A 14088-nucleotide genomic window follows, 5' to 3' on the forward strand; every position below is an offset into this window, starting at 1 on the left:
TACTAAGTAAAGATTACTTAGTATTAGTAAATTATGCCCCTACTCGCTATACCGCTAGTAGGCGCATGTCTATTAAACACTGAGCAAATAAGATCCCCCCCCCCCCCCCGAGCCCCGCTGTGTAATTTGACTCATAACTCTCTGATTGGTTACTTAATCCACCAATCAGAGAGTTATGAGTCAAGTTACACAGCATGGGAAAATTCCAAAGAACTTTCCCACGCTGTGTAAAATGACACAGAGGACTCTGATTGGATGATTTCAAACCAACCAATCAGAGTGCTGTGAAAGGTAAATGTAGAGACTTACCTGGCAGTCTCTTCATTTATCTGTCAGAGCACTCTGATTGGATGTCTTAAACCCGCCAATCAGAGTGCTCTGAGCCTAATTGCAGGGCGGGACAAGGCTTTATAAGCCTTCCCCCACCCTGCAGAGCTCAGTCTGCGCAGAGCCCTCCATGGGTGAAGAAGGATTATTTTTTTTTGCGCTCTGTTTTTTTTGTATTTATTTTTATTATTGCGTCGGTTATTATGTTTTTTTATTTGGCCTTTTTTGGGGCTGAAAAAAGAAGATTTTAGAAGAAAGAAAACATTGAATGGTAGGTTTTTTTTTGTTTTGTTTTTTACAGGTACTTAGCTAAAGGTCCCCCCCTCATTAGTTTTTAGGGTGAGGGGGATAGGTAGGGGGATAATTTTTATTTGGGGGGAGGGGGTGACTAGGGGTTTGGGGACCCCTAGTCACCTGGGGGGGGACATTTTTTTTAGGGCGGGTGGGGGACAGGGGGGAGGACCTCAGGTCCCCCCTTATTAGTTTTTAGGGCCCCACCCGCCGCTTAGGGGCGGGGGCCAGGTGGGAGGACACTAGGTTCTCCCCCTTATTACAATTTAGGGCCCCCACCCGCCGCTCAGGGGTGGGGGCCAGGTGGGAGGACATTAGATCCCCCCGCCCCTTATTAGTATTTAGGGCCCCCAACCGCCGCTCAGGGCTGGGGGCCAGGGGGGAGGACATTAGGTCCCCCCCTTATTAGTATTTAGGGCCCCCACCTGGCGCTGAGGGGTGGGGGCAAGGGGGGAGGACACAAGGTCCCCCCCTTATTACAATTTAGGGCCCCCACCCACCGCTCAGGGGTGGGGGCCGGGGGGAGGACATTAGGTCCCCCCCCTTATTAGTATTTAGGGCCCCCACCCTCCGCAGTCTCGAATATTTAACAGCGTAGGTAGAAACAGTGTTGTTACGGACAGTTGGTAAGCATGTTTAACATCATGTCTAAATTACATTGTCGTAACCTCTTGGTAATATTTATAGGACTACAAAATTTCGCATTATCCTGTCCAGCTCCCTGGTGTGCGAACCATAGTTGTGTATGCATTTAAAATGGCACGTTTTCATTGCAGAGCATTGTACATTGTCATTTCATGTGAGTAATTAGACTGAGTTGTTCAAAATTATATTGATAAAGTTGATAAAAAGTTAGGACTAGGAGAGCTTAGGGTTTAGGGTTAAGGGTATAGGGCCCTGTCTGTTCAATCCTGCAATATAAAACATTTTGGTTATTGAGAAACTGCAATAATTACATTACATTGTTAAGACCACCTTTAGTGGCTGTCTTCCAGGCAGCGGCTAGAAATGCTTCTGGGTCTCTAATAGAGTTTTACTTATTTAAATTATGTTGGATGTCCTCACACCTTGCAAGAGAATGTCTAACATCTTGACATTCCCCATGGTAACGCCTTGATTCAATGCATTCCCATTGGGAAGCATTGCTACCCATGTGGCGAGTGCCATGCATGCGTGTTAGTTTAAACTATCGCCATGAAGTTGCAAGAGGAGGAGATGTATCCAACGGTGGGAAAAGGTAAGTAAGACAAAGGGGTTTTAACCCTTTCATCATTGGAGGTGGGGGGGTGGGCATATAAAATTATGGACAGGGACACTTTAACAGGTTTTAATTCTTAATACTATAGTGTTCATTTAAGATGTTTTATGGTTTGGGAGTGTTTAAGGGGATTTAGGGTAACAACCTTAAATATGCAGTGTATTGTAACACAATACATTTTTCCTCATATGTTTCTACCATGTCACCTTTAACAGACAACACGTGCACTATTATACCTTTGCTGGTGACAATGTATAACCAAATTCATGATACATATCTTATCAAGAGTATTTTCCTGCAAATAACTGTCCTAAAAGCCTCAGCTGGTGTATTAACACCTAAAGTAGAACGTTTATAGGAGTTCAAAATGGCCTGCTTTGAGTATCTATCCATGTATTTTAAACCTGCAACATGTTTGACAGTTATCTTCAGCTCAGTACAGTGAATATATCCCTAAAACGTAAAGCTTTTTTTGTGAAAGTTCCAATGCCGCTTTTAATTTTGACAAGCATGTACTCTACATACAATGATTCATCGTGGATAATGTTTAATTAAAGGTAGTGACAGTTTTATTAAGATTAAGATTTTGTTAACAATCTGTACTAATGAAAAACAGCCAAAGTCTCGTAATTAATTTTCCTTCAAACAATCTCACACAGTTTTCATTTCAAAGCAAACTGGGATGGACTGAAATGAGATTAAGTGTTCCGGGAAAAAATGGTGGTGTAAGATATACTGAGATTACAAATCAGGCAGGCTAAATAATTTTAAAATATGTCTGTAAGGCACAGTTTTCTATGACAGTGAAGTGGTCTCTCCCATTTTATTTTAATGGCAATATAGATTTCTCAAGCACTTCAGAGTACGTCAGACACTGCTGTTATGGGGGAATGGATTTACTTGAAAGATGAAAGTGAGAGATTAGCATCGAGTATGTGTTTCTGATAGCTATATCCTGTTTTGTTTTTTTTCCTCCAGCACCACCTCCACCAGAGGTGTAGTGTTTTCTTTTGATAAGATTCAGTAATTATTATCAGCACAAGGCCCAATGGGCTCTAAATCAGGCCCTGCCCCCAGCACCTTAGCCACTGTAGCCATTGCAGTCATTATGGTGCCAGGAGTTCCCTGACACCATCCCAGTGTCATTTGCCAAACTCTTTTAGTACAGTTTGACATTGACAAGCTGCCTGGGTCCTTCTGGGAGCCCATGATACAGGACAAGGGATGTACTGACTATTCGAGAACTTGGGCCTTAGCCAGGGTGGGGGCCTGTGGTTATAGTACTCAAAGTGTTCTTTTAACAAAATAGAAATGCAAAATATGAAGCTTAACATATAAACCTCATCTTATTAATCTGTCATCTACATTTCCCTAAAAAGAATTCTACCTCCCGAAGTCCCTCAGAATATAAATCAATCATAAATTAAAACAGAGCGGACTCATTTGGCTCACATCCTTCCGAAAATACTCTATTAATAGTGATGTCCCGAACGGTTCGCGGGCGAATAGTTCCTGGCGAACATAGCGTGTTCGCATTCGCCACGGATGGCGAACATATGCGATGTTCGGTCCGCCCCCTATTCGTCATCATTGAGTAAACTTTGACCCTGTACCTCACAGTCAGCAGACACATTCCAGACAATCAGCAGCAGACCCTCCCTCCCAGACCTTCCCACCTCCTAGACAGCATACCATTTAGATTAATTCGGAAGCTGCATACATTTTTTTTGTGTGTTTATTATACATTATCCTCCATAGCCAGTAACCTGTGTCTATTATACATTATCCCCCATAGCCATTCGCGAACCCAAAATTTTATGTCCGCGACATCACTATCTATTAACTATACTTTATTCCTGTTCCTAAGCAGGATATTGACAATTGACAAAAAACAATGTATCACATGTGAAAAGGAAACAAAAGTCCCTTTTTAGAGTCCATCCCCATTGGTTTATAGGAGATGACATTTGGGGCCTCCACATTGAATTATCATGCAGTACAATTCTCCATATTATTCCAGGAACCACAATAAACTTCTTGAAGAGAATTTGTGAGGCACCACCTCATTTTGTCCTAGTCCACCATTCCAAAATTATTTGTTTGGTGTTTCCCTTCATTCATATATAGGTAATTTAGGGGCTCTTGTTTACTCTTTATCATTCAAAGCAATATTTAACCAGATCTACAGACTTCTATTTGTAAATGGTAGACTGATAATAATTGTATTACGCTCTCCTACTTATTACTTCAAGGTGCTCCTTTTATGGCAGAACATCTTGAGAATTCTCAACATTTAACCCTGAGGAGCAGATTCCCTTGCTAAGTGTGAGCAAGCACATAGTGACTCTTTGTGGAAGACCATCTTTGAAACATTAAATAGAGCCTTACAAATCTTCTTAATTCTGGATCCTTGATACTCTCCTCTGGATCACAACTGCAGAACTCTGGGAAATTAAAAGGCTTTTTATTAGAATACATACAGGGGTACACATGTATACTGTCCAGAATGGGAAAAAACGATCAATTCCCTACTTAAATTGAGGCTAAAATTTGTAACTTAGATAAATTGTAATATTTTCTGCATACCTTCAGCAATGTAGTACTGATGGCTATATTGCTAACTTTGAGGTTTTGGTCCTACAATCTCACCATTAGAATGTGTTCTTCTCTTTCTGTTTAGTTTTTCTCATTTTCAGTATTATATATAATATAATAAACTACCATAATAATGTAAATGTTTATTTAAGAAAACTGTATATTTGAAATATAACTAATTTATTAAGTTTAATGCAATCTATTGTGTTTGTGGTATACGCGTGTGTCGTATTCTTCTTACTAACAGATATAATACATGCAACAGGGAGAAAAATCAATGCTCTTGATTACACTAAAACAAAAAGAAAGTAAACAATTCTACCTTTATAGAACTATGTTTTAAGAATTACTATGAAAATCAGAATATTGATTGCCAGATAATGAAGACCACTGATTTTTTAATAGAAATAACATTTAAATAATTTGCTGTAATGCATGCATTTCCTCTTAATTTTTCAAATCAATACAGATGCTAAAATTATATGTGCACTGGAAGATGTTCTTAAATAGAACAGCGGAATATGTTTTTCCAGCTAAAATTAAAAGTATTACAAAGTAGAAAGAAATACAGTACGTGTCACAGACCCTCAAATAAAATGAACATCACAGATAATTAATATTTTTATTATACAATCATTTTATGAAGAAAAGTGCCCGAAAATATTCAAATCATAAAACTTGTATCATAGAAAATGCATATGATTTCATTATGTAGAATAGAAAACTGCAACAATAAATAATATTCTTCAAGGAAAATTCTAGGACAAAAATAGTCAAAGATAATGAACTCCAAATAAAATAATAAAAATGGATTGCTTGCTCTTTAAAATGGATGGTTGAATAGATGGATAGATGGATTGTTGGACTCTTCTGACATTTAGGTGCGATAAAAAAACTCAAGCTGGTGATACTTCAAGGAATGCTCCTTTGGTGTTTATAGTTAAAAAGATACTCTAACTTAATACTACAGCAGCTTTTACTAGTTATTGTCCAAAAATCAGAGTGAGCCAGTTCCTCTGCTGCCAATGATACTTCACTTATGTTTTGTCCTCACAAATCTGTCCAAAGTTCGACAGCAAGGAATGATTGCAACTGGTGGGCCAGGCCACCTCTAGCATGCGGAGGCCAGACTGCATCTGAAGACTTATAACAACAAGTCTTTTATCCAGCCTTGCCCTCTTAATATGAATGAGGAAGAAGCACCATTATTGAGACTCTGTGTCCTGGTCATCTATCCTGAAATGGAGAATCACCTGAGGTATACAGCATTAGAATTCAAACTCCTTGAAGACTCCTGGAAGACCAGTTTTCAAATAAAGCGTGATTTATCTGAATCTAAGAATGAACAAAACAGCATCAAATAAAGTAAAGAAAAGCACATGATGACTTGAACAAATTGATTTTAATTCATGCAATTAGTAAAATCATTCCTGATTGTTAAAGGAGGAGAAAATAAGGAAGGAGATGAATTCCTCTTGGCTAATTAGCTCCTTCACAGTGATGTACAGGGGGCCGGGCGTTCATGTCATCAGCATTCTCTCTCCAAATCTGCCACAATATAGTAATGATTGATGTTTGGTGACAGCTACTAAAAGCTGATTTGTCATACCAGGTTAATCAAGCAAGTCAAGCATTAAGAAGGTGGAAGGGTGTATACTAAAACGGAGGCAGGGCACTTTTAAACCACTTTGGCTAAATCTACGTGATGGAGTAGCATCAACATTATTGACTCTGTCTCTACTGAGCTACAGTCAATAAATTTGGATTGTGATTCCAGCATGGTTTGTGAGAGAGACAGTCAGGGTTATTCATAATAGTCTTAATGACCCCATACCGAAAGAGGCAAAACCATTAAGTTGTGTACAGGACATTGCAGACAGGAAAAAACAGACATTGTTCAATCGAAGATTATCGAAAAACTGTCACCCAATCCCATTTTAATGGGTTAGGGACATAGTGGTCAGTTTGGTGGTACCGGATCCACCAGTGGGCCTGAACCCTAGAAACAATAAATACAAAAAAGTGAATACACCCTTAGCAAGGGCAGATTCTATCCTGGTACGTGAAAAAGGAAAATAAAGTATGTACAGCTATAATAACTTTCCTTCAAAAGGGGTTGGTAGAACAGCAGTCTATATTCCCACAGCGATGCACAATGTATGCGTAAAATAGAGACTTTATTAAGTAAACAGGAAACAATAGGATACAAATTGAAAAAGCTGGGGAGCAGAAGTAGTTACTATATATATAAAACACACCAAATCCTATCCTTGATCTATTAAATTCAAAACACAGCTATATTAATTGGCTAAGCATAGCCTTGTAATTGCTGCCAGATAAAATGACAGGATACGCTGGTGGACGGAAGCAACTTTAGCTTGCTGAAAAGCTTTATGTGTGAATATTGTGTCCTCTCTTTCCATTTTGCAAAAAGTGCAGATTTCAATAGAAATTGACACTTTTATAAATTAACCTGGTTACACCCCCTTGGCTTTCAAGCAGACAACAGGTAATGTTACTTCCTGGTTTCGTTAGCTCAATGCTGGTGACCCTAAAGACGCAAAGCGTGTCAGTATAAAACTAGGGTTGCCGTTAGTCCAGCTAGTAAACTGTCATAGTACAGTGCAGTACAGACAGTACAGTGATTTCAGAAACCTGTTATATTTAATTTAGTGATTCTACAGTTGCAAGAAAAAGTATGTGAACCCTTTGGAATGATATGGATTTCTGCACAAATTGGTCATCAAATATGATCTGATCATCATCTAAGTCACAACAATAGACAATCACAGTCTGCTTAAACTAATAACACACAAAGAATTAAATGTTGCCATGTTTTTATTGAACACACCATATAAACATTCACAGTGCAGGTGGAAAAAGTATGCGAACCCCTAGACTAATGACATCTCCAAGAGCTAATTGGAGTGAGATGTCAGCCAACTGGAGTCCAATCAATGAGATGAGATTGGAGGTGTTGGTTACAGCTGCCCTGCCCTATAAAAAACACACACCAGTTCTGGGTTTGCTTTTCACAAGAAGCATTGCCTGATGTGAATGATGCCTCGCACAAAAGAGCTCTCAGAAGACCTACGATTAAGAATTGTTGACTTGCATAAAGCTGGAAAGGGTTATAAAAGTATCTCCAAAAGCCTTGCTGTTCATCAGTCCACGGTAAGACAAATTGTCTATAAATGGAGAAATTTCAGCACTGCTGCTACTTTCCCTAGGAGTGGCCGTCCTGTAAAGATGACTGCAAAAGCACAGCACAGACTGCTCAATGAGGTGAAGAAGAATCCTAGAGTGTCAGCTAAAGACTTACAAAAGTAACTGGCAAATGCTAACATCCCTGTTAGCAAATCTACAATACGTAAAACACTAAACAAGAATGGATTTCATGGGAGGATACCACAGAGGAAGCCACTGCTGTCCAAACAAAACATTGCTGCACGTTTACAGTTTGCACAAGAGCACCTGGATGTTCCACAGCAGTACTGGCAAAATATTCTGTGGACAGATGAAACCAAAGTTGAGTTGTTTGGAAGAAACACACAACACTATGTGTGGCGAAAACAAGGCACAGCACACCAACATCAAAACCTCATCCCAACTGTGAAGTATGGTAGTGGGGGCATCATGGTTTGGGGCTGCTTTGCTGCGTCAGGGCCTGGACGGATTGCTATCATCGAAGGAAAAATTAATTCCCAAGTTTATCAAGACATTTTGCAAGAGAACTTAAGGCCATCTGTCTACCAGCTGAAGCTCAACATAAGATGGGTGTTGTAACAGGACAATGACCTAAAGCATAGAAGTAAATCAACAACAGAATGGCTTAAACAGAAGAAAATACGCCTTCTGAAGTGGCCCAGTCAGAGTCCTGACCTCAACCCGATTGAGATGCTGTGGCATGACCTCAAGAAAGCGATTCACACCAGACATCCCAAGAATATTGCTGAGCTGAAACAGTTCTGTAAAGAGGAATGGTCAAGAATTCCTCATGACCGTTGTGCACGTCTGATCTGCAACTACAGGAAATGTTTGGTTGTAGTTATTGCTGCCAATGGAGGTTCAACCTGTTATTAAATCCAAGGGTTCACATACTTTTTCCACCTGCACTGTGAATGTTTACATGGTGTGTTCAATAAAAACATGGCATCATTTCATTCTTTGTGTGTTATTAGTTTTAACAGACTGTGATTGTCTATTGTTGTGACTTAGATGATGATCAGATCACATTTTATGACCAATTTGTGCAGAAATCCATATCATTCCAAAGGGTTCACATACTTTTTCTTGCAACTGTATACATAGCCAGTGACATAACTGTCTGTCACAATGACTTCTCTTTTATTATATTCTATTTATCAGGAGGTTTCTTTATGAAGCCTCTTCATTTTTTCTTTGTATTTAAATTACTTAGCTTTAGTGCATATATCTGTTTGCTAGTTTATTTATTTTCTCACAGCAAATAGCTAAAGTAACTGACTGTCTGTTTTTTATTTTTGGGGGTAAAATCCTGACAATTTTAACAGAAAATCAGGTAGACACACTAGCAGCAGTACCTTGTAGGACCACTCACTATCCAGCTATTAGTATAATCTAACTATTGTAATTCTATTCCAATAGATTTTTTTTCACTTACTTTTGTTTACATTTTCTTCACTAAAAAAGATTCCTGACTGTGTGTGTGCAGAGTACACTGCGTAGAAAGAAGAGTCCACTGGTGTACTTGATTACACAGTTGTTGAGGCTGATTAAGAAGATAATCTACCTCTCACATCCCTTAGTTCCTTATATAGCAATTCTTTTTTATATTTTATATTTTGTGTTTGTGTACAAGAAATATTTTTTCTTAAAAACACACACATCTGCCACTTCCAGTGCCTAGTCATTTGGATTTTAATTTTTATCTTAATTTTATTTTAATAATATTATTTTCCTATTTTTAAGTTTGCTATATTTTGGTAGTGGTTATTTAACAGAGGTATAGTTAGGTAGAAGTAGTAAACAAGAACACCAAACAGCATGCCAAAAGTCTTAAAGTTAAAGACATACAAGTATTAGAACCCATTTTTTTTTCTGAGAAAGCCCTATTTATTGATTTTATAATCACCCTATCACCCTATTCATTGATAATATCACATTAAACTAATTATTTAGATTTTATCCTTGGATCCTTATAACATGAAGAAGTGGAAGTCAAATTCATTATAACTACCATCAGTGCTTTGACCTAGACACCCCACATCCAGATGCAATCTACCAATACCAATACCAACATCGCATGATCACTACCAACACAAAGTTTTTACGGGACAAGAACTGTTTCCTCTGCTTCGCCATATAAGAAACAGAGGCAAATAGACTTCTCTAGGCCATTTTTGATTACTTCTGGTTTGGTCTACTGTTTGGTCTACTTCAATAACCTAGAGAAGTATAGTAGGAGTATCAGAATCTGCAGAAGCATCAATATGGATTATGAAGATTTGCCTGAGCTTTGCACGAATTGAGCTAAAATTATTTTAGCTAAAACCTCCGAGCTGAGAACTCACAAAATTAGACAGGGTGAGGTGGTTAGATAAACCACAACAGGTAGATAATTATCACTTAAGCATTTATTAGCACACAATAACATGAATCAAGAGTATCTTCTGTTTTGTGAGTCTACAAAATGTAGAGTACTGGTGGTAGGACTTTTTAGATTGTAGGGCAACAAGCAACCAAGAACTTACCATGTGCAAGGGGGCTTTATTAATTGAATAACAAGGTATAGTTGTGTGGGGGATATAATGGATTCAAAAAAGCAAAATCATATTTTGCATTTTAGACTTCAAATGAGACGATTACAATGCATTTTTGTAAATAAACCCCCTTGTGCATATTGCTCAAAATAGTGTTTGATTTAATGTATGGAGGCAATTTATTAATGTGTTTGCTTTCGATTTTTTATTGCGATCACATGTACAATGCAAAATTGTTCCAGAATCTAATTCATCCACATCATTTCAATAAAAAAAATTCAGACAAACCAAATCAGCATATGAACAAAATTCAACTTGCCGAATTGAACGTTTGGACAAATTGAATAGATTATGGCAATGTTTTCGTATTACACGTGACTGCAGATTTTCTAATTAATATCTCTCTACATTAACCTTTCATAAAATGTACCGGCTTTAAAAAGCCAAATTGTTTAACGGGAACTCCTTATCAATTTTTACCAGAATTGAATAAATATGATATATGTTATCAATATATACATATTACATATTTTCTTTTCTTTCAGGTATTATAACAAGTTATGGGCTTTATATGGATGGAATCTTAATGCAGAATTCTTCACAACTTAGTTTTTTTGTGGATGGACATTCTCCCTGGAGTAAACATTCCTTCAGGCTCCAAGCATGTACATCGAAAGGCTGTGCCCTTGGAAGATTGGTGAGTGTCAATTTGAGAAAACTCGTGCAAAGTAGTTCTATCACTCACAGTAAATTTAGTCTGTGTTAAAAAGAATCAAGATAAAGATCAAGAAGTAGAGAGCAGGGAAAAGACTGTAATACTACCTTGAATTGTGATATTTAATACAAATCTTAGAAAGCAAAATAATATATAATATGAGTGATGTTAATTTCTAATATTTTTTACATTAAATTCCTTCAACAAAAAGTCAAAAGTTACTTCAGACTGGAGTAAACACATTTGTTCAAGCATCGTATACATAACATAAATGTAAACTCTGCTATTAACAAATAAATCTAAAATACCAGAGTATTACAGTATGCAATCATACCTTTTTTATTGGACTAACATAATACTTAAAAACAAGCTTTCCAGAATTTTGCTCTCTTCCTCACAAAGGAAGAGAAGAAAACTCTTGAAAGCTTGTTTTTTAAGTATTATGTTGGCATCTTGTCTACCTGGACTAATACAGCTAATCCACACTAAATATATATACAGAGAGAGAGAGATACATTTCTCCCTTTTGTAAGTCATGATGCCCCGGAGCTCACTGGAATCAGATACAATATTTACATAAAACAGGAAGCACTATAAACTCATAGGCTTATTCACTTAAGTGAGAATTCAAAGTGAATTTCAAATTTAAATCAACAATATAGTGTTAGGAATAGAAAGCTGTATTCCTAACATTATAGTGTTGTTCTGCCCCCACCCCTCCTTCGCGCTCTCTGCCGCAATTAAAGGATAAAAAATCCTCTAAACAGTTACCTGATACCGAAGCCCCTAGGTGTTGGCTCCATCTCCACCTCCTCCGATGTCACCGCTGAGGAGGAACCTAATGGGTGGTGCTCTAATTGGCTTTTCCTATAGTAAAGCATTGACTCTGTATTTTCCTGTGGGGGATTTGAAGGCGCTGGCCATCCCAATGCAAAGCATAAGGAATATAAGCATTCTTTCACAGAGTTAAACTTTATGTAAATGCAAAAAGTGCCTCCGGTGACTGTCTGGTAGACAGCAACAAGACGCGGATTTACTGTACAATATAAACAACTGTTTTAGATTGCAGGGTTGAGGGGACAGGGAGAGTGTCCTCAGATGACTTCAATGAGATGATGTGATCTGGGTGCCTTTAACGTCAAAATTGCCAAACTGAAAAAATTCTTATAGTCAACAATGCTTTCAGTTTGGCTACTCTGACCTTAACATTTAAATTCACTTTGAATTTACTTTGAATTCTTACTTTAATAAATAACTCTGTAAATATCTCAGCCTATCTATAGCCATTCTCCATTTATTCAAATGGTAGAAACAATTCACCTACATGTGCGTGAGCACAGTTACATTTTACATTTCATCACTCTGTCTTCTTTTTAAAACTAATCACCAAGGATAGACACTTGTTTGAGTATATATGTATTGTAAAAGAAAATTAAGGGCAATCCACAATCTTCATGAGAAAGATCTCAAAGATTGGATTGTCAAACTCTGAATTGTCTTGAGTTGAAAATTGCAACATTTAGGCAAAACCAGCTATGTTGAAGATTTCTCCAAAATCATCTATTTCAGTATATATTTTTCAGTTCTTAATTCACAACAATGCAATGTTTCAATTCACAACAATGCGGGGTTTCGTGGACAAATTATATTTACCACTAAAGCACCTGGCATTTAAGAGAAGTATATGTATCGGTGTATGTACATGTGTATGTATATATATATATTTTTTTATCTGTTGGTCAAGAATAGCATTTTTCCTTAGGTTGTAAATAACTCTGTTTCCTATGTTTGTCTAGGGTCCCATGAAGTGTGGGCAAGGTCTGCTTTATAGATTGATTTACAGACTATAAAGTAACAATTTATATAAGACTTTGAATAGGACAAACATTTTAATCTTTTGGATCAATTGGGGAGCAACATATTATATTGCATTGCACAATGTACCATGTCTGATATTTTCAATTTTTTGATCTAGCTGACAACATTATACAGTCAAGTTGTGTGTCTTGGCAAGATTGCAGGTGTTCTAGATTCTCGAATTTCCTCAACTGGATCAAATGCAATTTAATAAAAAATGTCAGTTCATTAATTGTAATTAATTATATTTTAGAGCAAAAACCCACGTCCCTCTATCTGAATTCTCACTTATTCTTATTTTTTTTTTAAAATGTAAAATATAAAGTTCCAATTAATAAAAGTAATGCTCACTTAAAGTCATACTATGTTCTGTGGTTTTATGAGAGTTTTACGAAATTGTCTGGAATAAAAAGGAGTTGAGTTGATTCCAACTTTGCTAACATCATGTATTGGTAGAACAGAAATGCACACTTTATTACCATTAAACATTTTACAGCATGAAGCACTCTGATGAATATTTACTCTTAAAAGCTTGGCTGGACTTGTGCCAGTATAATGTCTCCATTTTTAATTTCAAGTATGTACGAAGTTAAAAAACATAAGGGCACGGATAAAAAAAAAAATGAAAAAAAAAGTCAAAATGTTTTTAACCATTACAAAATTCCCTGTATCCAGAGACATGCATTACATATGTAGAATTTCAAAAGGAATTACGTTTTCACTTGAGTATCAAATAGCTAAAGAAGCAGTTAATCTCGCTTTTAAGTGCCCACGCCTAACTGATTCGTTTTTCACTTTAAATAAAAAAGAACAACCGGAATGCTCTTTCAAACCTTACTTGGAGTGGGTTAGTTACAGTTTTAGGTCAATGGTTTTAAAATGTGGGACAACCAGCTGAAAACATTTTTTGGCTTCCGTGGTGAAATCTGCACTTGTAGAACTTTTCCATAGAATTGTAGCCCACAGTGTGTGGTTTTACCAGACCTCATATTTCCTAAGTGTGGTTTCATGGGTAGTTTTCTAAGTAAGTATCTGCTAGATGTACTGCACAATAGCAGGACATAGAGATTTAGAATTTAGAATTACAGATTGGAATGCAGAGTAAGAAAATAAAAAAAAACCTTACATTTAATAATAATAATAGTAATAGTATGAAATGTTAATACCCACAACAGTAGCACTCAGGTGGAATGGACAAATAAGGGCTTGTTTCCAATGCTGTCTTAAACTGTCAGGATCGGGACAGGGATCCAACACGCAGAGTACAAACAGGTGGTAGGTACGTATACCGGACCTTAGAATGG

At 37.2% G+C, this 14088-nt stretch overlaps 1 protein-coding gene across 1 annotated transcript in view; it reads left to right on the top strand.

The window, feature by feature from the left end:
* Positions 1-14088, top strand: part of USH2A (usherin) — an 800771-nt gene that overhangs the window by 439212 nt on the left and 347471 nt on the right. Inside the window, exon 35 of the mRNA XM_063441883.1 lies at positions 10758-10909. Coding sequence (XP_063297953.1) covers positions 10758-10909 — 152 coding nt within the window. The remainder of the gene's footprint in view (positions 1-10757; positions 10910-14088) is intronic.

This window comes from Pelobates fuscus, chromosome 2, assembly GCF_036172605.1.
Source record: "Pelobates fuscus isolate aPelFus1 chromosome 2, aPelFus1.pri, whole genome shotgun sequence".
Taxonomy (NCBI): Eukaryota; Metazoa; Chordata; class Amphibia; order Anura; family Pelobatidae; genus Pelobates; species Pelobates fuscus.